Source organism: Ranitomeya imitator, chromosome 2 (assembly GCF_032444005.1).
Source record: "Ranitomeya imitator isolate aRanImi1 chromosome 2, aRanImi1.pri, whole genome shotgun sequence".
Lineage (NCBI taxonomy): Eukaryota > Metazoa > Chordata > Amphibia > Anura > Dendrobatidae > Ranitomeya > Ranitomeya imitator.
Window position 1 is genome coordinate 836,465,348 of NC_091283.1, and position 25,231 is coordinate 836,490,578.

Here is a 25,231-nt window from a genome sequence, read left to right on the forward strand (position 1 = left end):
GAATTCAACAATTTCTCCCTGGGTACCTTCGCTTTAAGCTGCTCCTCCAGCTGAGTCACCCAGACCATAATTGATCTGGCCGTGCAGGTGCCTGCGATAGCAGGCTTAAAGGCTCCAGATGATGACTCCCATAGTTTTTTAAGGAGCATGTCAGCCTTTCTGTCTGAAGGATCCTTGAGGAGCCCTACATTCTCTAATGGTAGCGAGGCTGTCTTCGAAGTAGAGGCTACTGCCGCATCTATTTTCGGAACCTTCATCCACTGGGATAAAGTGTCATCTTCAAAGGGGTACCTTCTTTTTGCAGCTGAAGGTAAAAACCCCTTATCCAGCTTGTCCCACTCCCGTCTGACCAGATCTTTAACTGAATCCACTACTGGGAAAGCTTTCCGACTTCTCTGGCTCAGCCCTGCGAACATGATCTCCTGGGTTGTTTTCGGTTCTTTACTGTCCGCAACCCCCATAGTTGCACGGACTGCCTTAATTAAGGTCTCCATACCATCCGTGGAAAAGCAAGGCCTTCCCTGCTCATCTGAAGAGGATGCCGAAGAACTTTCCGAACATTCGCCCTCTTGTACCGAAGGGCTGGAATCGGACACCAACTCCACACTGCTTTTTTCATGTCGTTTGGTTTTAAGGGATGATTTTATTTCTTCCCTAATTACCTCCCTCAAATCCGATACCCGGAGAGGGGCCTCTTCTTCTAACATACGACATATGCATGATTGGCATAATTTCTTTGCATAGGTGTCAGGCAGAGGCTCCGTGCATACAGCACACTGCTTATGTTTAGATTTGGAGACCCTTTTCCCCTACAATAAAACATAGTGTAGAAAAACAGCTGTATCAGGCAATGGTCTACATAATACACTCACCACTGCTGGAAAATGTAGAGTACCGGTTTTTGAGGTGGTGAGGTGCGACGTGACGCTGGTTTGCCAGGGTCCTGCTGCCCACGTTCACCGCTATGAGACCTATGCTCTCCTGCCTGTCGGTGTTCGGCGTCTCCTGCCGAAGACATGCTGCCGCACACACATCTCACCTGAGCGCTGCTTCTTTTCAAAAAGTCCCGCGCTCCTCCTCCCGGTCTCCTCCGGAAGTTGTAACTCCACTTCCGGGTCATAAGCGCCGACCTGCTCCTGCAGCGTCGCGCGCGTGTGAACGACCCAGGGCGGCGTGCCTTCCCCCGGGAACGTCACCGCTCCTTGCCAGACGAGGGGGGAAGCTGGACACAGGACTTCCCCCGACGCTGCTTCCGGGCCCCCGACTCTGCCGTTCTCCCCGGACACCGCACAGAGGTTTGGCGGACCCGGGTAAGACAAAATGACCTGTAGGCTCCCGCCGGTCCGGACAGGAACCCAAACTGGAGGGCGAGGGGGACCGCCCCTTTTTAACCTGTAGGTTCCTGTCCGGAAGGTGGGCGGATCCCCTCTCTCGTTGTGGGTGCTGTCGTGGCGATAGGAAAAATGGAGCTAATAAGACTTATTTTCAGTACATAAAATAGATATATCAAATAGTCTCATTTTGTCATGTCTACCTGTTGTTGGTAGGAGCTGAGGAACCTCCATCATAACATCCTCGTACTGATCCTTGTGTCCTTCTACATACTCCCACTCCTCCATGGAGAAGTGGACGGTGACGTCCTGACACCTTATAGGAACCTGACACAAACAATGACACCGTCATCCCCCCGATCCCTTCATAGCATCACTGTATAATGTCCCAGCATTCCTAGCAGCGTCACCTCTCCAGTCAGCAGCTCAATCATCTTGTAGGTGAGTTCTAGGATCTTCTGGTCATTGATGTCCTCATGTATCCAGGGGTGCGGAGGAGGCCTCATGATTGGGCTCTGGGTTTCTATCCATCCCTCAGACACAGAGGCCTGACAGTGCTCACTAGATTCCTTCTTCACAATCATGTAATTCTGTTTATGGAGAGACACATTAATAAATATTATTTCAGACAATTCCAGAGTCCTCACCTCTTCGGCCATATCATCTGTTATTACCATAGATGATGTAATGTGACATCATAAGAATCTCTCACCTCTCCGGTAATTCGGAAGAGGATCTCCAGGGTGAGATTTAGTATAGTCTCTGCCATATTTCCTTCTCTGATTCTATCCATCATTGACAGGGCAATCAGGATAATTCTCTTATATAGAAGATCTCCACTGAGAAGATCCGATATTGTCGGACTCTAAATAGAAACAAGATAAGCCGATGTAACATCATACAAAATCCCTTGTAGAAAGTACAATTACTGACTGTAATAAGGGAAAACAAAGAGGGGTATAATCTTGTTACGTGATGCCATATTGATAGGACATGCTAAAACTTAATGATTGGTGGGATTCTGATCTCTGGAAGCTCCATAGATCCTGAGAGTCACATTGCTGACTCCGTGCTGCTTCCCCCTCACTATTTTTCCCTGCATAATGACGCTCCCAGCCCGCAGACTTTCATGGAAGCTAAAAACAAGTGTTTGGTGTCAGGTATCAAACCCATATAGATCTGCTATTGAAGACATATCGCAAGGATAGATCTTCAATATGGAAGTAAAGGACAACCCCTTTGAGATGGTTTTATAGGAGGTCATACAGACCTGGTGTAGTGTGCGCTGTATTCCACAAGATTGGGCTTGTCTGCTGAAGAATATGGTGCTTCAGCTACTCCAGAAAACTAGTTTGAATACATTGATAGTGATATATACAGTCACTACAAGAGAAGTGGAAGTGAAAAATATGGCGCTCACCCCCCAAAAATGGCAGAAATTCAAAATTCGCAAAACTCAAGAGGGATTCAGGTGAGGAAACACAGGGATATAGTTTTATATATATATTTCTTGTCTAAAATTCAAAGGAAATGCGTCATCTTTAACGTTAGGCCTTTTAGAGTTCATTTAGTCTTCAACTTACGTAACTGTTCACAATAGCAGTAATTTAGCCCAAACTTTTACTTGCCACTGTAGACCCAGAGCAGCTGCCTTATTAGAGGTTTCTGCAGCACCCTGGAGATTTGCCCACTCTTCAGAGAGGTTTCCCCTTTCTTCAGGAGCTAGTTATTTTTTGGGAAAAAATTGGCACACATTAGTTACATAAGTCAATATTGTGCTTTATTTTAGTAAATCCTTGAAATTGTGGCAAACAAGTGACAAATCAATACATGTACACACACACCCTTATTGGGGTTCTCTGAAAAATAAAAGATATATAATGTCGGGTCATCATACTTTATGGTGGAGTCTGTGGGGGCATCATAACGTATGCTGGTGAGTTTGAGGGGCATCATGCTTTGTGGGACCATCATACAGTGTGGAGTGCTGTGTGGGCATCATGCTTTGTGTGGACATCAAATTTTATGTGGGGGCAAAATATTGTGTGGGAGACTATGGGGGCATCATACAGTGTGGAGGGCTGTGAAAGCAGTATACTGTGGAGGAGATCACTGTGGGGTTGGATTATGTAGGGACCATTATATTGTGGCTTCAGTATACTTTCTGTGGGCTATCAAGGCCATCATACTGTGCATATAAATCTGTGGAGACATACTGTGTGGGTGGCTATTGTGGCCATCATACTGTGGGAACAATCATACTGTGTAGAGGCATTTTATTGTGGGAGGTGTGACCGGGGGTATCATACAGTGTGTGTAGTGGTGGAGGCTGTGGGGACGGTATACTGTGTAAAGGTCGATAGGGTCCAGCAAACAGTTTGTGGGGCAGCATACCATGGTGTAGAGTCACTGGGGACATCATACTGTGTGGGTATGCTACAGGGACATCATAGTGTGTTGCAATGTGAGGGAATCATACTGTGTGTGAGATGCATTTTTAGGGGTATCATACTCTACGAGGGACATGAAAGTGGTATTGTAATGGGTAAGAACACTAAGGGGTCTCAAGAGGCAAAATGACTGTGATCCTACCACTATATATTTCACTCTCCCTGCCTTTAACCCCTTCACGATCTTGGCCGTTTCTATACGTCCTGCTTGGGAAGGGGTTCAAGACCTTAGGCGTATGGATACGTCCTGGCGATCATGTGGCACCGTGACTAAAGGCACAGTGATTGCATGAAGGTGCCTGCTATTACTGACAGCAGGGCACCTGTGCTCATCGCCAGGGTTTTTTTTTTTATATCCCCCCGCATCCACACAGTCTGAAACACTGAAGTCCAGCTATGATCGGTATTGTAACAGCACCGAGCATTGGCTGGAGCTTAGCAACAGCACTGTCACCAGTTGCAGCACTGATTGAAGCGATCGGGCGATCATGTCCGTTAGCACCAATCAGAGAACAGAGTATCGGTCTGACCTCACAGTGACCGCTATGCTCCACCTCATTCCAGCTTGGAGATGTTGTAGAGTAGTCACTGTGTTGTTCTGCTGCAATTTAGGAGGAATATAATACCAGCCATCAAACGGTGACATAAACTGATATACAAATTGCCTCTTCAAAGAGGAAGAGGATTTCAACTCTATAGCGCCACCTGTTGGAAGCAGCAATCCTACAAGTCACTACTGACCCTTTAACGAACCTTGAAATGTGATACAGGATAAAAGCCAAATCAGAATCTCAATTTGCAGTCACCATGTTTCAGGGTGTTGGCCCTCGTCATTGCAAAGCATGAGAACTGATTTGGCTAAGTGAAAGGCTCTGGACTAAGGTCTAAGGAGTAACGTTTCTCCTTGCGGAGAGTGACATACCGGCTCTGGCATGCCAAGGTAACGTTACCTCAGAGACTTTAACTGAAAAATTCTGACTGTTGACAAACACATACTCGATTACTAAAAGTAGGCTGGTTCCTAGTAACAGTGAATCTCCACGTACCTTCTCCACCTGCAGAGTCTATGGAGAAGATCTATGGCTGTACTGTGCTTACAGGACCTGTGGTGATGTCACAGTCATGTGATCTGTCACATGTGGGAGGAGTCAGGGACCACTTTACCAGGAGGCTCAGCGTGAGCTGGTTGTCATGGTGCTGGATTAATAGATTTATCAGATCAGGGGGATCGTGTCCTGAGGGTTTTCTGCATTTGGATCCTGGATGTCACTTTCCTTCCCCTGTTTCTTTATCCCTCATGTCACTTTTTCTACGTCTTCTATTTTAAGCATTATCTTATTAAACATTTTTTTTATTTTGTAATGTTTTATTTTTTCTTTGGTTTATATATATGGGCAGCACGGTGGCTCAGTGGTTAGCATTGCAGCGCTGGAGTCCTGGGTTCTAATCCCACCTTGGACAACATCTGCAAGGAGTTTGTATGTTCTCCCTGTGTTTGCGTGGGTTTCCTCCCACATTCCAAAGACATACTGATAGGGAATTTAGATTGTGAGCCCCAACGGGGACAGCAACAATAGTGTGTGCAACTTGTAAAGTGCTGCGGAATATGTTAGCGCTATATAAAAATAAGGATTATTATATATATATATATATATTTATTTATTTAAGCTATTTGGGGGTATATATAACTAGCTATAGAACCCGTTCATTTATATTGGTATATGGTCCCCATCCTGTCATGTGCTGCACCCATCCTGCGTCCCCATCCTGTCATGTGCTGCTCCCATCCTGCGTCCCCATCCTGTCATGTGCTGCTCCCATCCTGCGCCCCCATTCTGTCATGTGCTGCTGCCATCCTGCACCCCCGTTCTGTCATGTGCTGCCCTATTCTGTCATGTGCTGCTCCCATCCTGCGCCCCGTTCTGTCATGTGCTGCTTCCATCCTGCACCCCCGTTCTGTCATGTGCTGCTGCCATCCTGCACCCCCGTTCTGTCATGTGCTGCCCTATTCTGTCATGTGCTGCTCCCATCCTGCGCCCCCGTTCTGTCAGGTGCTGCTCCCATCCTGCGCCACCGTTCTTTAATTTGCTGCTCCCATCCATATGCCCCATACGCTGCTCCATAAAGGTTTATGGCCCCCATAAGATGTTCCATAGTATATGCCCTTGTACACTGCTCCATTATGGTTTATGGCCATTAGATGCTCCATAGTATATGCCCCCGTACACTGCTCCATTATGGTTGATGGCCCCATAAGATGCTCCATAGTGTATGCCCCTGTACACTGCTCCATTATGGTTTATGGCCCCCATAAGATGCTCCATTGTATATGCCCCCGTACACTGCTCCATTATGGTTTATGGCCCCCATAAGATGCTCCATTGTATATGCCCCCGTACACTGCTCCATTATGGTTTATGGCCCCCATAAGATGCTCCATGGTATATGCCCCCGTACACTGCTCCATTATGGTTTATGGCCCCTATAAGATGCTCCATTGTATATGCCCCCGTACACTGCTCCATTATGGTTTATGGCCCCCATAAGATGCTCCATTGTATATGCCCCGTATGCTGCTGCAATATATATAAAAAAAAAACCATACTCACCTATCGTCACTGGGCGCCGAGTGCAGGCGGGGACACCGGCGCGCTGTGGGGGTCAGGTGCCGGTATCGCCACTAGCTCAGGCCCCCCAGCACTTGCTATATTCACCTGGCCCCGTTCCACCGCTGCGTGCCGCTCTCTTCCGTGTCCTCTGGCTGTGACTGGTCAGTCAGAGGGCGGCGCGCATTAAGCGCGTCATCGCGCCCTCTGAACTGAACGTCACAGGCCGAGGACCGGGACACGGAGACGGAGCAGCACGCAGCGCTGGAACGGGGGACAGGTGAATATAGCTTATACTTACCCTCCTGGCGCGTCCCTGCTATCCGTTGGAGATCGCGGTGTGCGTTCAGTGTTTACGCATACCGCGATCTTCTGGGAGCGTCACTCTGTGGGGTCCAGACTGCGCCGGCGCTTGCGCAGTCTATAAAGGCTTCGGATAGAGTGATGCTCCCAGCGTTATATTATAGATTTGTTTACATTTTATTACTCTTTTTTTATTCAGGAAATGTAAAAACTAACAACAATTTTGCAACTTTTTGGATTTGTTTTTCACATTTTAAAATGATAAATATATGAAAAAATGAAATTGTCTTTGATTATTTGCATCAATTGTTAAAAACAAGACATCTTGTGAGATTGAGACACTTATTTCATCCCTCAATAGATACGAGCAAATCGATTTGAAGCAAAGTTGACAAATTTGAAGACTTGTGATAGAGGAATAATAGGATGGATAGTAGAGATGGGTGCATTTACTTAAGTGGAATAGAAATATATTCGAGCTTTTCAAAAATCCATATTCTCAAGAATTTTAGAGGTGAGATACTTGGGAGGGGTAATGACGATTCCAAGAGTGAGAGAACTTGCAGGTATGATGACAATGATCATGCTGGTTGTGTGGAGGACACGACCTGGAAAAAGGATCATAATGACAAGGAAGGAACAACATCAGAGGAGGAGAGTGGTGGCATCGATGATAAAGAGCAGAGCCGACGTATGGTCATAAGATCAAAATCTTCCTGGATCTTCAGTAGATCTTCTTCTACTGAAAGCCCTGCAGTCGTGACTGTGTGGGCATCTGCAGTGTGAGAATTATTTTTTCACAAAATAAGCCATTGATATTACAGAAGAGGAACAGAAACTATACCTCTCTATCTCACCATGAATTGGCATCACCAGCTGACAGGAGAAAAGCAAACTGGCCAGTCACGTAAGCAGAATTGTAATCCTCCACCCCATCCTCATCAACTTTTGCTGCATCCTGGTCATCGTCATCATCAACTGTATTATCATCATCATCTAAAGCTTGTCCTACCTTTCCTCCTCTTTATTGTCATTTTTCCCTACCTGATTGGGTGCTTAAGAAAGAACTTGTGTGCAAAGTCAACTCCCACCTGGCCAAGCAGCCGGTGGTGCAGTCATATCCGTACCTCTTAGTGGATCGCATTACCTTTTGGCAAAGGATGGTGTGTGCTGAGGCTCATTGGAAGAAGTCAACATTATTTCTTGAAGAAACCTGTTCCTTCTTTGTACTCTCACATCCTTAAAATTGTCGTTAAGTGGCAAGGTGTACTCCTCCATCAAAACGGGTGGCGGCAATTATGGCAAGAGACAGTATATGTCTTTCACAGTCCACTGGATAAATTATTTACATCTGTTTGTGATAAGGAGTGTACTGCTGGAACTGCTGTGAATTGAAAATCTACCTGTGTGTTAGCTGAACACAAGACAACTGTAGGAATATGGGTGCACACACACCAAAAAGATAAATCCAATATAGTCCGAAAAAAATAAAAAAGGTGACACTCACCATCCAATTAAAACAGTCCTTTATTTAATCCATAAAACGGGTACAGCAGGAGAGGAGTGGAATACTTCTGTTGACGACAGCCATTTCGCCCTGACTGCGCTTCAACGGGTTCTGTGCTATCAGGAAATGACGAGGTTCCCTATTATAGGGAATACCTCACAGGTGATTCTAACAAACATGGGTGTAGAACCAGAAGTCACTCCTCCCAGCAAAGCAGAAAAAAACCCACAGAAAATGAACCACAAAACGTTTAATAATGTTATTCAAATATACCTCTAAATAAAAATAACAGATAAACAGTATAATACCCTTCTACAGAAATACAGTCATATCTATTTTGTCATCTGGTCCAGAGGGACCTTGCGCCAGTGTGCAGAGAATCCATGGGGACTCTTTTTGCAACAGTAACCTATGGAGATTGCCCCCTTGTGGAGGCAAATTAACCTTTTCCAATCCTTCAAATATAAGCAAATCTGTATTCCAGGCATGTTTTTCTTGCATGTGATCAATAAGTCGCCTGGAACCTTTTCCTGTAATGATGGATCTGTAGTGTTTACGGAAACGGACAAAGGGTGAAAGGTCTTACTGATATAAAATAAACTACAGGGACAAAAGATAACGTATACTACCAAGCAAGTTCTACACGAGATGAAATCCTCAACTTAGTGAGTAATGTGCCCGATTTTAAGTATCTTATCAGTTGCATGGAATCAGCAAAAGGAACACTGACCACATTTAAAGTTGCCTTTAGGTTTGCAGCTGTCTAACCAATTGCTCCGTGTGGATTTTATCCGAGCAGAATCCTTTCCTGAAGTTCATCATATTATACCACAACATAACATCACCATTGCACTGGGTCCATTGAAGGTTCCAGCACCATGAGGCACTTATCCACCACCTCCTTTACAGTACTTACACCTTGTGAAATCACACCTTTTGTGTCTATAGGCTGAAGCACTGATGTTTCAAACAACTGATGTTTCAAACAACTTAAATATTGCTCATCCCCATTGAGCGGAAAATTGCTCGCTGTACGCTCATCATTCTTGATGTTTCTATTGTGGTCAGTATTAGAGCAGATGGCACTGTTTCTTTAGGCACAAAACCTGTCAAATCGAATGAACGCTCTGGTCGTAGCATTGGCAGGAATATCGTGAGCATTGCTGGTGATGACTTATGAGCAGGCATTACCTGTTTGAGAAGCTACTACTCTCCATTAGCTCATGAAGAGGCTTTACCAGCTCATTTAGGAAAAGCGACCTGACCTTTAAAAAGCCAAAAGGTGTGAAATTTCGAATTGGGCAGCTGAAATTTTATGATATGATGTTTTAAGAGTTACATTTCATATGTAGTAATAAAACTTGAGCTCTTATTTTGATTCATTGGATCTTCACTGTTGAGGATCACTATTTTGGGTTTATCATATTTTCCAGAGCAGAATTAACTCTATCAACTCTGGTGGATGTGAAGACCCCAGACCTATATGTGACTGAATGTATGTGAAGGAAAAATCCACGCGTTAACAACTGCAGGATCTGCTACATATGAAAAGTTCCATCAGATCCATAGATCTCATCAGGTCTTCTGACAAAAGGTGAGGCTTTAATACTAGAGGATAGGACTATCCAGATTGGGTAAACCTTGGCACGGTGGGACAGCTTTTATCTTTTTTTTTTTATTAAAACAGTGTTAGCTAAGTAACCTATCTTATTTGTATGTGTTATTACTATTTACTTACTGCAGGGTTTATCTTGTTTTTTTTTTCTCATCTACAAGTAGTAGCTAATTATTGCCCTTATCATCTCAGTCAATACTATCATAACCTTCGGTTCGTGATTCTCCTTCCTTCACTTACTTGCATATCCTATGACAGAAATTTTATGGCTCAACATTTTTTAAACAAATTGTGAAGACGATACTCACGTCCAAAAATTTATATAGGAATTTCAGCCATTCTTACGTGGTAAATAATGCCTTCCAGGCTTTGCAGAGACAATATGGTCTGCCTGTTTCCTACCAGATTCAAGGCGATGTTTCCATCTTGTATATGCTGGATTGTCAGTACAAGCTGCAGAAAACGGTCAATGATTTTAATAACAGGCTACAAAAACTGAGAACAAGGATGAACTCTCATCACCACACAATAAGAGAAAAAAGAATGGATCTACCTGTGGCCAAACATTTTTGTCTCCCTTATCACAGCACCATGGACATGGAATTATTTGTATTAAAAGGTAATCTAAAATCTCCGAGAGACAGAAGAGTCTGGGAGTATAAACTGATGACAACCTTTGACACACTCGGTGCAGGAATGAATGTGTTGCATGGATTTAGGTATTTTTTACAACAATTAAGAAATTTGCTCCTCAGACCTTGTGGGGGCATCACAACACAGAACCAGACTCCAATCAGAGGACAATAAAACTTTCACACTCCGTATCTATGAACTGTTCCAATATTTATGGACACAACTGTTTATCCCCCTCTCCCATAATGATAGCTCTGCTTCACGTCACTTGTCTTATCCATTGCATTATCTTTCTGCTGTGTTGTGTATAAATATATGATTCTTCAGATTTTGTATTAGTCTATGCCTGATGAAGAGACCTGAGTATTCTCAAAGCTTGAAATTTGTTACCATCTTCTCAGTAGCCATTAAAAGGTATCAGCCACTGAGGACTCTCAATTCTAAATATTTTTCTATCTACTGGCTAACACGGTACGGTTACGGTATTAGGTTCTTAGGCTATAATGTAATATCTAAAAAAAGAAGGAACCAGACAAACACAAACATACACATTTTAGTAGTAAGGGGGAGGGATGTTTCGTCAAAAAGAAATCTGACAGGTGCCCCGCCCACTATCAAATTGATATCAAATTGATATCTAAGTGATATCAAATTGGTATCAAATTGATCTTATAGGAAATTAAACACATAACGTATGGCTATCGTAGTGTATTAAAGGGAATAAAATAGATATTATACGTCGATCATAGTGTATGAAAGTGTATTAAATTGATTACTGGCACGATTCCTACAAATTGATAACAAAGTGCACTGTTTTATAAGCCGATTGATACGTTAATGAGAATTGTTTCCTTGTGCCTATTATTCTATAGGGCCAATAATTATTCCAAAGTGAAACAAAGTGGGATTGATCCGATAATCAGAATTTGATTGTGCCTATTATTTTATAGGGACAATAATTATATAGGTTTTTGCTGCAGCTATTATTTATATAGGTTCTATTATGTATAGCGTTGATATTATGCTTTTATTGTCAATTTGATATGCTAAAAAGGAGTAAAATAAAGAACGAGAGACGTGGTTTTCAGATAAAAGTTATAATGTTTATTGAACAAAATCAATTACATTTTATAAAGACGTATGAATAAATTTCATTGTTCAATTAGAATCAGTTACAACACGTTTCTTGAAATCCACAATACAGAGCAATTAAACAAATCTTTTTTTCAGATAATAGTTATTTTTATTCTAATCAAATCAATTATCACTCAACACTCGCTATTACAATCATATAGATGAAAACATAATATTTCTTACTTAATAGTTTATAGCAATACAATTGATAAATGCTACATAGTGAGCCACGTGGATTGTAGTATCGGCGATACTCTTTTTTTAAGTCTCATTGGCCCTTGAGCGATATCTATTGGGGTGGAGTGTAATGGACGGATCGCACGGCGTGGTGTGAATAGAGCTTGTGGCTTAGATGCCCCATCAGTTTCAATCAATGGAATTTTTAATCGATCAAATTGTTCTCTAGTAGTGGAATTACCCACAACGGTGGATGGCATATTTTATTCAGCCATAGCACGTATAAACGTATCCCAGCCCCGGGGTAAATTCTTCCTGGATACGGCATGACTCAGAGTTGTGTTACGCACCAAATCCAGCATGTTAGAGCCAGGAATTACAGTTCCTTTGAATATAAATTAACTTTTGTGATTCCACGATGTAATATTTTGGTTCTGTAACAGTCTGCTTAGTAAAAATTCTGCATTCTTTTTACATCAAGGATTTACATGACTTACAATGTCAAAAACATCTGTATTTTTATCAGCTTCAGAATTCAACAATTGTTGGTGATCAGATTCAGGAATGCTAATGATCTTTAAAGTTGATAGTTCCTCTGCATCATGTTTAGCATGAGTCAAGTATCTCTGTAGTGCATCACTATATTTTTTAATTTTCACATCGTCCGGTATATCACGACGTTGTAAAATCTCAGCAATTTCCCCATCAAGACGTTGGATAACGCTCTGGTGTATGTTGGTTGTAATAGGGGGTCTTAGTTTAAATAGTTCCTGCTTGGGAACAAGATGCATTTTCTCGGCGTGTTCCATTAATTATCGCTGAGTAGACTTGTTAATATCGGAATCACAAAACCTAAAAGAGGTCCTATAAATCCTCCGGTCTGCTTTAATAGACGCTTCTTATTCTTTATGCTGTGGGATTCATTACTCATGGTTCTTATAGCTTTACTCCACTTTTTTAGTATATTTTTTTGTCGCTCTTTCAGAGGAATTCGACCTTTTAAGATATTTAAAGCGATTTCCCCTGTCGCTGTAATTAAATCATGACTGGCATTGCATAAAATAGTTTTTCTGACAGAAGGAGATGCCTTCACCAACGTTTTCAAGAGATCCCAGTTACGACGTATTCTCTCAGACATCTTTGCAACACTATGGCTACAGTGTAGAATGTCTGATTTTGTGTAATTTCACTTTTTAGAGGGATTTTTCTTTTGAACGTACACAGCTGGAAAAGCTGGAGGAAACAGACCCGTCCTCAAGCGAAGTTCCTCAGGGTATCGGCTCTTAAGTCAAGCATCAAATACCCATAAGGGTCACGCGTGGCATCCTCAAAAGCTTCTAAGAAAAAGCGTGTTTTTCCCGGGTACATTTGTCGCTCTAGTGTTACAATTTGTAATTTATCTCGAGGGTTATTAAAACGGACCATGTATTTTGTGTTTAAATTTATCGTACGACTTTTCTTTCCTTGAGAAAATATGTTTTGCACCAGGTAGAAAATGCTGAGATTTCTGTGATGTACATGTCATGTCTCACGACTTAGGAAATCATTCAATATTTGCATTGCTTGTGTTCTATCCTTCTTTCTAGGCAGAAGTTTGCCTTTCCCTGTATTTTGGCCCAACTCTCTCACTGTAGTCCTGTGATGTATGTTTGTTCTCGCCCTTATTCTCCATTTTGTTATCATTCCTCCATCTGTATGCATCCTACTACATGTCCTCTGTTGAATATTCCTTTTTACCTGCTACTTTCATCATAATACAAGAATTTCAGTTAAAGCAACCCTCTTTTCCTGGAGTCTTCTTACATGAGATCGTGGCTGAGTTAAGCTGTCTGATTAATCAGTATGAACGTGAGTACAGGTGAATACGGAAGTGCCTAAAAAGAAAGGTCTATCCAGACACCACTACGTTCTACATATCCATGAGTCAGAATAGTAAAAAGGAATAGCCTGCCTTCAGAGCCAGTAACTCAAGGTCTGTGCTGAACCTCAGTGGAAAAGGACATTTCCCAGATAGATAGTAACCCAGTTCCCAGCCAGACCCCAGCGTGCATAGAAGCACACACTGCAGATAAACAGGAAGAAGTATAACCCTCATCCTCCACTCTTCCTGCCTGCAATCAAATCATGTCTGAAGCAAGGAATACAATGTCCCTACCAGACTTACAAACACAGGAAAGAGATCCAGATCCCCATCCACCAGCTAGTGAAAGGGGAAAACGTACAGTCAAACCTACATGGAAAGTCATGGAGAATTTAGAGACAGCAAAATGTGTCGTATATAGTGATGTGTCTTCACTGTGGGAGAAAGTGCTGAATCACATAGACACTGTATCAAGGCCTGCTTCTCATGAGTTACCACTTGAGGGAGCCCTAGAACAATTATGCACAGCATACCAAATGTATATGGAGAAGACTGACCAATACATTATTCTCCTGAAAAAACTGAATCTGCCAGAGACTTTAAACGAATTGCAAAGTTTCCAGCAGCTTAATTCTGAAAGAGACTGCACCGTACGTGACATTAAAACCAAGTTAGAGGCTAAAATTGCACGGACACCAGATGCATCAACTCGCTCATCCAAATTGTCCAAGCACTCAAAACGCTCATCTAGGTCAAGTTCATCAAAATATTCCACTCTCAGCGAGCAGCTTATAAGAGCACGTGCTAAGGCAGAAACGTCTAAGATACAAGCTGCCTTTGCGCAAAGGAGAGCAGAAATGGATGCAGCCACAGCACAAAAGAGAGCCGAAATGGATGCGGATGCAGCACGCAAGGAAGCTATGGAGAAGGAATGTGAGCACGCGACAGCCATGGCAGAGTTAAGGATCCTGGAGCGAGCTATTAGTGGGAGTCAAAGAGACAGCATCAGTTTGTGTGAAATGGAGGCAGAAGACCCTATTGAACGCACAAGAGACTACGTGCTAAGCCAAAATGGCGAACCGCAGATCATTACTAACATTCCTGATGGCGTTCATGCTTCTCCAGGGCACCAGGATGCCGATCCACTTACAGAACCCTGCATTCAAGGTCAGTACAATGCTCCCAAACTTGAACTTCCTTCGTATTCCAGTATGCGCCAAGACCCCGCATCTCACCAAACTCCACAGGCTAATATCTACACGCAACCCAATATGCCGGCAGGTCATTATACTCTCGACAACCGCGCAGTGCCAGGTCCGCATGTAGCAGAGACTGTACCCACCAAACTGGTTGCTGGACTAAATGCATATGCCACTCCATACTTACCCACGTTTCAAGGCCAGGACGTCTCCACCCCTATGTACAACACTGCTCAGCCTACATTCGTGCATCCTAAGTCAGAAAGAACAGACATGTCCGACTTCGCAAGGTACATGATTTGCCGCGAACTTACTAAAACCGGTCTCACAAGGTTTGACGACCAACCTGAAAATTACAGAGGTTGGAAAAATGCCTTTAGAACCGTAACTAGTGACCTTGGCATCACTGCTACCGAAGAGCTGGACCTGCTAATCAGATGGCTAGGACCACAATCTACAGAGCGTGTTAAGAGACTCAGGTCTGTACATATCAGTAATCCAATGGCTGGTCTCATGGCTGCATGGGAAAGACTAGAGAAAAACTTTGGCAGTCCAGAAGCCATAGAGGATGCACTGTTCAAGCGATTACAGAGTTTTCCAAAGATATCAAGCAAAGACAGTTCAAAGTTCCTAGAGCTCAGTGACTTGCTGTTAGAGCTCCAGCTGGCCAAGGCAGACACCCACCTACCTGGCCTCAGCTACCTGGACACTGCCCGTGGAGTAAATCCCATTATCTCCAAGCTACCGTACAACGTACAAGAAAAGTGGACTACACTAGGGTCAAAATACAAGAAAGACCATCAAGTGTCATTTCCTCCATTCTCCTACTTCTGTGAGTTTATAAAAGACGTGGCAGAGCGTAAGAACGACCCAAGCTTTTCCTACGAAGAATCCAGTGGCCCAGCTTCACCTCCTTCTAAATACGTCAGCGCACGCTGGAATGACAGAAACCGCAGGGGTCCAGTGTCAGTGAAGAAGACGGATATTCTTCCCTTACCAACATCAGCCCCAGGCAAGAGTAACAAGGGTGAAAAGATAGAGAACCCAAATCGTGAATGTCCCATCCACAAGAAGCCACATCCCTTAAAAAAGTGCATCGGCTTCAGGAAGAAACCACTCCAAGAACGTAAGGAGCTTCTAAAGAAGTTCGGGGTATGCTACAGATGTTGTGCTTCTACTGAACACCTTGCTAAAGACTGTAAAACTACAATTAAGTGCATGGAGTGTGACAGTGAGGACCACGTACAAGCACTCCAACCATTCCGTCCTGACTCTACAGTTACTCCTTCCCCCACCACGAGCCATGGCGGGGAGGAGCAGCTCAAACTGCAAGCCATACCACAATATCTTCTTCATGCACAGAAGTCTGCGGAGAAAACCACTGGGACAAGTCCTGTGCGAAGATTTGCCTGGTGAACGTGTATCCCAACGGTCACCCAGAGAAAGCCGTGAAGGTGTATGTCCTTCTGGATGATCAGAGCAACCGATCACTTGCAAGGTCAGAACTTTTTGATATGTTTAACTTAAAGGGAAATGCTTACCCTTACACCTTAGGTACCTGCAGTGGTGTTACAGAGTTTTCTGGGAGAAGGGCCAGTGGTCTTACAGCGACATCTCTCGAGAACACCGTCGAGATACCGTTACCTACACTGGTCGATTGCAACCAGATTCCATCCAATCGAGAAGAGATCCCAACGCCAGAGGCTGCTCTTCATCATCAACATCTCAAGAGGATAGCAAACAAGATACCAGCCCTCAACAACAATGCAGATATCCTGATTCTGCTGGGCAGAGACATTCTCCGGCTGCACAAGGTACGTCAGCAAATTAACGGACCACACGATGCACCATTTGCCCAACGCTTAGATCTAGGCTGGGTAATCGTAGGCAATGTTTGCATACACAAGATGAAGAGACCTAACAACATCTCCTCTTACAAAACACACATCTTGTCAAATGGTCGCAGCACCCATTTCCAACCATGCCCACATCACTACTGGGTGAAAGAGAAAGTGAGCAACACCAAGTGGCAACAGGAATCCTTCAACAACATGAACACGCACCAGCCCTGGGATGAAAACCCCGGGTCATCAGTGTTCGACTCTACAAGTAGTGACAACAAGTTGGCACCCACAAGGGAAGATAAAGAATTCATAAAGGTTATGGATAAAGAATTTGCTCAAGACGACTCCAACAGTTGGGTAGCTCCTTTACCCTTTCGTTTCCCAAGAGTGAGGTTGCCGAACAACCTGCATCAAGCAACTGCAAGGTTCTCATCCTTAAAGCGTACCCTAAAGAGGAAACCAGAGATGGAGAAGCATTTCATTGACTTTATGCAGAACATCTTTGACAGAGATCATGCTGAACCTGCGCCACCACTGAGGGAGGGAGAAGAATGTGGGTATCTTCCATCCTTTGGTGTCTATCACCCTCGCAAGCCTAATCAGATCAGAGTCGTGTTTGACTCCAGTGCTCAGTTTGAAGGCCTCTCTCTCAATAACCTGCTCCTAACTGGGCCCAACCTGAACAACAGCCTCCTTGGAGTATTGATCCACTTCAGACAAGAACCTGTCGCCATAATGGCCGACATTCAGCAGATGTTTCATTGCTTCATCATGAAAGAAGACAACAGAAACTATCTTAGGTTCCTATGGCACAAAGACAACAATGTCAACAATCCGGTCATAGACTACCGGATGAAGGTCCATGTCTTCGGCAATTGTCCCTCACCTGCTGTGGCGATCTATGGTCTGAGACGGACAGCCCAGGAAGGTGAGAGAGAGTACGGATCCGATGCTCGGCAATTTGTAGAGAAGAACTTCTACGTGGACGATGGGCTCAAGTCCTTACCCACAAGTGAAGATGCAATTTACCTACTCTACAGGACACAGGAAATGCTATCCACATCAAACCTCAGACTCCACAAGATTATCTCTAACAGTCAAGAGGTAATGAACGCGTTTCCATCTGAGGACCATGCCACAAACCTAAAAGACCTCGACTTGGGTTCTGATATTCCTCCAACACAGCGCAGCCTTGGTCTACTGTGGGATATCAAACGGGACACCTTCACCTTCCAAGTGTCACCCTATGACAAACCCTTTACCAAACGAGGAGTCCTATCTGTCATAAATAGCATCTATGATCCTCTCGGGTTTGTAGCACCCGTCACTATTCAAGGCAAGATACTGTTAAGACAGCTTACGGCCGAGAACACGGATTGGGACACCCCGCTTCCAACTCAGAAACAGCAAAGGTGGGAAGCATGGAAGAAGTCTCTGGAGTTCTTACAGCAACTCCAAGTTCCACGTTGTTATTCTCCAAGATCACCTTTGACTGCAATCAGAAGAGAAGTCCATATTTTTTCTGATGCATCTACTGAAGCCATAGCCGCAGTAGCTTATCTGATGACCTTAGGAGCCAATAAGGTGCATTGTGGTTTCATCCTGGGTAAGACCAAATTAACTCCAAAGCCTGCACACTCTGTACCCAGACTCGAGCTTTGCGCTGCGGTATTGGCAGTAGAAATTGCTGAAGTTGTACGAGACGAAATGGACATTACAATTGATTCCTTTACCTTCTACACAGACAGCAGGGTGATACTTGGGTACATACACAACCAAACGAAGCAGTTCTATACATATGTGAGCAACAGAGTAGAGCGCATCAGAAGTTTTTCTAGCCCTGAGCAGTGGCATCACATCTCCACCGATTTAAACCCAGCCGACCGAGGTACAAGACTCACAGCTGCTTCTAAGCTTGGTGATAACATGTGGTTGGCGCCTCCTAGTCTCCTGTACGAAGATTTCTGTGCTAACAACACCAAAAATGCTTATGAGCTGGTGGAACCAGAATCTGACAAGGAGATAAGACAAACTATCTCTGCTCACTATACTTCAATGACATCTAGGCAAGGTTTGAAGTCTCACCGCTTTGAACGCTTCTCAAGCTGGTCTTCCGTTGTACGAACTGTAGCTCGTCTTATCCACATTGCTCGCTGTTTTACAAAGGACAAGCTCTCAGGGTGCCATGGTTGGCACGTGTGTAAGAGTCATCTTACTGCCGACGACATAGACCATGCTGAACAAGTCATCATCAGGTGTGTGCAACAAGAAGAATATTCACATGAGATTGGCAGTATTACCAAGGGAGTCAGTGTGTCCAAAAACAGCACCCTACTCGACTTGAACCCAGTAGTCGATCATCTCAAGTTTCTAAGAGTGGGTGGACGTTTAAGTAAATCAGACCTATACGATAAGGAGCAGAACCCTATCATCATTCCAGGTCGACATCACGTCACTACTCTGTTGATTCGGCACTATCACGAACGAGTACAGCACCAAGGCAGACATCTTACTGAAGGTGCCATCAGGTCTGCTGGCTTGTGGATCATGGGAATGAAAAGGTGCATCTCCTCAGTTCTCCATAGATGTGTCAAATGTCGAAGGTTACGAGGAAATCACCAACAACAACAAATGGTGAACCTCCCAGCAGATCGACTGAGCACAGACCATCCATTCTCATATGTTGGTGTAGACGTCTTCGGGCCATGGTCGGTTGTTACCAGGAAAACCCGTGGAGGAGCCGCGAACAGTAAGTGGTGGGCTGTCCTATTTACCTGTCTCAGTATCCGTGCAGTTCACATCGAGATAATTGAATCCATGGATACCTCCAGCTTCATCAATGCCCTAAGAAGATTCTTTTCCATCCGGGGACCTGCCAAGCAACTCCGGTCCGACTGCGGCGCAAACTTTGTAGGAGCCTGCAAGGAACTGCAGTTTGACAACTTCTTGTCCGACAATGGATGCACTTGGGTATTCAACCCTCCACACTCTTCACACATGGGTGGAACTTGGGAACGCATAATTGGTGTTGCACGAAGGATCCTCGACTCCATGTTGCTGGACCATAAACTTCCCCTTACTCATGAAGTTCTGGTCAGTTTCCTCGCAGAAGTGTCAGCCATAATAAATGCTAGACCTTTGGTTCCAGTATCATCCGACCCCGATGCTCCAGCGATCCTTACTCCAGCTACACTTCTTACACAGAAGACTGGAGCTGCTACAGTTCCGCCTGGGAATTTCAATAACAAGGACATTTACAAACCTCAGTGGAGGCAAGTACAACATCTGGCTAACGTGTTTTGGCATCGCTGGAAGACTGAATATTTGCACATGCTTCAAAACCGTCACAAATGGCAGATGCCCAGTCCCAATCTCCAAGAAGGAGACCTCGTTCTCTTAAAGGACAAAGAGGCTCATCGCAATGACTGGCCAATTGGACTTATCGCCAAGGTCCTACCCAGTGAGGACGGAAAGACTCGTAAGGTAGAAGTTAAGGTGACAAAAGGGGGCTCTACCCGAACCTTCTTCCGCCCGGTCACTGAACTCGTGCTGCTTCTACGAAAGGAGGACATCACATGAACTGAACATGCTCCTGGACGTTGCTCACGGCGGGGAGCATTCCTCCTCGTCCCCCAGTTTTATTGAATATTGACATTTTCCATTGGATTTAACTGTTAACATTCCCATTGGATTCTGGGTTGGTGGAAGAGTTGGCATGTTTGCGGCTTCCCCAATCTGAAGATGGGTTTAAAATATTTGGACTTATCTTTCGGTTTGATCTACGGGTCGACAACAACGAGTTTGGACTTTAAAATCTTTGATGTTTATTATTGCATGCATGTTTTCTTTCCTCTTGTTTTTTCAGGTTCGAACGACTTCGAAGAATTACGGACATCGTGAAATCCAAGGATTTCAGACGGGGAGTGTCATGTCTCACGACTTAGGAAATCATTCAATGTTTGCATTGCTTGTGTTCTATCCTTCTTTCTAGGCAGAAGTTTGCCTTTCCCTGTATTTTGGCCCAACTCTCTCACTGTAGTCCTGTGATGTATGTTTGTTCTCGCCCTTATTCTCCATTTTGTTATCATTCCTCCATCTGTATGCATCCTACTACATGTCCTCTGTTGAATATTCCTTTTTACCTGCTACTTTCATCATAATACAAGAATTTCAGTTAAAGCAACCCTCTTTTCCTGGAGTCTTCTTACATGAGATCGTGGCTGAGTTAAGCTGTCTGATTAATCGGTATGAACGTGAGTACAGGTGAATACGGAAGCGCCTAAAAAGAAAGGTCTATCCAGACACCACTACGTTCTACATATCCATGAGTCAGAATGGTACATACTTGGTAAAGGCTTTTTCTATTTCACTATTATCACTAGCACTCTCCATGAGATCATCAACAATAGTCAAATTTACCTTTTCAGGAGGGAATAATTCATAATTTACGAAAGTATCTGGCACACCCTCCACAAATCTGATGCTGGGGAAAGAAAGAGTAATTTCGTCATATAACTTCTGCCAACATGAATAAAACCAAACAATATTATCGGGATTGTGAGAAAAATGAGCATCAATATTATATAACAGTTGTTTCACAAAATAACTTTTTCCAGAATTAGATGGGCCTGCTAGAATGCATGAGAATGTGTGTATTTATCTAATAACCAAAAGGGACAGTGGTAAAATCGTCTATCAGTATTCGTTTTGGGTAAACACACTTTTGTGTTTTGCGTAATGCTCTTGTTTCAATGTCCCAATACATTTTATTTTTCACAATGCCGGACTGTTCAACGATAATACGCTTTTGTGTTTCAGAATCGGAATTACGCTGATAGTCCAGTACTAGATCTTTTAGACTGTCGAAATTAATAGATCGCGTGTTACCAACATTTAGTGTTATCCCCTTCACTTTTAAGACAGTTTTACCAGTGTTGAGTTTGTAGCCGTAAGTTTTTGGACCTGCAGATACAAATTCAGTGATGTAAGTATCTTCAGGCATCTCACAGGTCAATTTCCCCCAGATAATCACCTAAAGGAGGACTCCACTCACCTTCTCTATGCACAAAAATAACGGAATCTGTGTCGTGATAAAGACACCTTTCCTGCAGCTTGTCCAGTAGAGTAAAGCTCTACTCTGGCATACGCTGTTGTAAAGCAGGCTATAAAAATGTTTGTGTTTCTGTTGACGGTGTGGTGTCCTTCTGTATATTTCCAATCAATTGTTGCGGTTTCATCATCAATAAAATGCACCATTGAAATGTCATAGTACGGTAAAAAAAACATGTTGAAAAAGCTCATCGGGATTGCTAATAATGCTGGTACATGATAAATTAGATCTCTGGGCAAACTCCGCTGAGAGCTTCATTATCTACAAAACCCAATATAATCAAACGGGGAAGAGAACCTAAACAAAAGTTCTCATGGTTGGAGATTCGTGTCCCTGCAGGAATGCTGTACACTTTCATGCATACCCTATCAATAGCGTATTTTGCTGTGGCATTTAACAGGGCTTGACAATGGCCTATCCGTACAGCTGGCGAAACTTGTACTCTCTTTACATAGAGAGAGGCTTGTAAAATTTGTACTTTAAGCAGATCAGCTTCAGCCGACATCAGACAGAAAGAGTCGTTATTTCGTGTTAACTTGATCTTAAGGTCAATTCTGTTCAATATAAGCTTCGTCTGATTAAATATATCACCAAAAATCGGTCCTAAAAGATTAACAGGTATATCATCGCTGGCAACCTTCAAGGAGTCAATACGCTCATTAATCGCTCTTATGAGATCCGTAATATTTGAATAATAGCCCGACTTTACAAAATCTTCCCTTAATACATCACCTCGTTTACCAATAAAGAAATTGCCTTCATTCTGTTCAAACGTATACAGGGTTAATTTTATAAGGAGGAGATACAAAAAGTACCAACGGATGAGAATCGTCTCTATAAAGTAGAAAAGATTTTGAGAAAAAAATGTGTCAGATGTTCGACAGTTTATCTCGTCAAATGGGTTGGATATCCGGAAAAATTTAACAGTTGGATAAAAGATTCCCAGCTGGCGGATATATAAGAATGGAATCCGGTTCATTTTTTATTACCTTCCCCGTTTGATTATATTGGGTTTTGCAGATAATGAAGCTCTCAGCGGAGCGTATAATAAAAACCCGTTGAACTTTCATCATTATAACATGAATAATGCGTCTTTATTTTTGGATGGCCAGCAGATTCCGGTCCTGCCGTATCAACCCAATTTCAATATTGATCTAGCAGTTAGAGAATATATGGCCCTCGCCCATATATCTGGTAAACAAAAGGCTGATTGTGCTCTAGCGATTGATCGAGAAGAATTTATGGATGGATTCACATACTTTGCATTTGATTTATCAGCTGATCAAGAACCTGGAGAACACTTCTCACTCATTAAAACAGGTAACCTACGTGCCGAAGTACGCTTTGCTTTTCCTACCCCACACACTGTAAATATGATGGTGTATGCCTTGAACTCATCTATTCTAGATATTAATAACCGTCGTAAAGTCTTGTATGATTTCTACTGATGATTGACTCCATGCAAATTATAAGGCTGATGAAGAAGGATTGTTATACAGAACGAATATTTTCTGGGGTGTTTCCGTGTGATTTGCTTCCGGAAGAAAGAGTGACTAAGAGACCCGCGGCCTATATAGTGAACACCGACAACTCAAAGAATAGCGGAAAAAATTGGATAATGATTTTACTATGCGATGATAAGAAGGCCATTTTTTTTGATAGTTATGGTTTCTCCCCGGACAACGTACTTTTACCTGACGAGTTTGTAAAGTTCTTAAAGAGAAATAGTGAACTATACTGCTATCAAGATAAGCAGCTCCAGGAAACATATAGTACTGATTGCGGCCATTATTGTGCGTTTATTCTGAAACATTTGGCCAGGGGATGGACATATAGTGAGATATTATGTCAATTTACTAATTAATGATAACAGTTTATGATTTTGTAATGCGCAATTCAGCTGGGTCAAGCTTTAATAATTGCAGCTCTCATAATAATAATTTTTATTTATATAGCGCCAACATATTCCGCAGCGCTTTACAAATTATAGAGGGGACTTGCACAGACAATAGACATTACAGCATAACAGAAATACAGTTCAAAACACATACCAGGAAGAATGAGGGCCCTGCTCGCAAGCTTACAAACTATGAGGAGAAGGGGAGACACGAGAGGTGGATGGTAACAATTGCTATAGTTATTCGGACCAGCCATGGTGTAAGGCTCGGGTGTTCATGTAAAGCTGCATGAACCAGTTAACTGCCTAAGTATGTAATAATTAATGTAATAAATATGTAATAATCATAATATTTACCAAATATACAGGGCTCTTTGTTCAGTATGAATAAATGAATACATTCATTACTGAAATGAGAGCAACTGACTTTACTCCTGGATAAACAAATTGAGACCAGTTGACTTTTACAACTCAGAACCTAAACTAGGCAACAGGTGATTCCTTGAGGAAAATGTTTATTCGGTGTAGTGTAATATCTCAGACTGCCAACAAAAGCACAGTTGTAAGGTATTTTTTGCTTTTTGGATAAACAAATGAACTTATTTTTGGTCTTGAAAAAACTTTGAATAGCTAAAGAACTTTGTCCTATGTAACACCTGCTGCTAATGACTCTACAAGATGGAATCTTCAAAATGCCTGTAGCCTAAGAAATATTATGTTTTCATCTATATGATTGTAATAGCGAGTGTTGAGTGATAATTGATTTAATTAAAATGAAAATAACTATTATCTGAAAAAAAGATTTGTTTAATTGCTCTGTATTGTGGATTTCAAGAAACGCGTTATAACTGATTGATTCTAATTGAACAATGAAATTTATTCATACATCTTTATAAAATGTCATTGATTTTGTTCAATAAACATTATAACTTTTATCTGAAAAACCACGTCTCTCGTTCTTTATTTTACTCCTTTTTAGCGTATCAAATTGACAATAAAAGCATAATATCAACGCTATAGATAATAGAACCTATATAAATAATAGCTGCAGCAAAAACCTATATAATTATTGTCCCTATAAAATAATAGGCACAATCAGATTCTGATTATCGGATCAATCCCACTTTGTTTCTCTTTGGAATAATTATTGGCCCTATAAAATAATAGGCACAAGGAAACAATTCTCATTAACGTATCAATCGGCTTATAAAACAGTTTGTAGGAATCGTGCCAGTAATCAATACTACGATCGATGTATAATAACTATTTTATTCCCCTTAATACACTACGATAGCCATACAATATCTATTTAATTCTCTATAAGATCAATTTGATACCAATTTGATATCACTTTGATATCAATTTGATAGTGGGCGGGGCACCTGTCAGATTTCTTTTTGATGAAACATCCCTCCCCCTTACTACTCATTTTTATAATAGCAAATGTTTTAATAAAACACTTACTAACAATTAGAAACAAGTTTTCAGGCGCAATTATATACAGTGTATTAATGTGAAATATTCTACGCACACGGTTGATATATAGGGGTGTTTTCACGATTCT

The 25,231-nt window shown here is 42.6% G+C and overlaps 1 protein-coding gene across 1 annotated transcript in view; it reads right to left on the reverse strand.

Moving 5' to 3' along the window:
- LOC138666864 (uncharacterized) overlaps positions 1-25,231 on the reverse strand; it is a 39,323-nt gene that overhangs the window by 8,078 nt on the left and 6,014 nt on the right. The window contains 9 exon segments of the mRNA XM_069755044.1: positions 1,742-1,921; positions 2,044-2,196; positions 8,642-8,741; positions 9,389-9,462; positions 10,215-10,265; positions 12,254-12,526; positions 12,604-12,910; positions 21,006-21,143; positions 21,382-21,622. Coding sequence (XP_069611145.1) covers positions 1,742-1,921; positions 2,044-2,196; positions 8,642-8,741; positions 9,389-9,462; positions 10,215-10,265; positions 12,254-12,526; positions 12,604-12,910; positions 21,006-21,143; positions 21,382-21,622 — 1,517 coding nt within the window.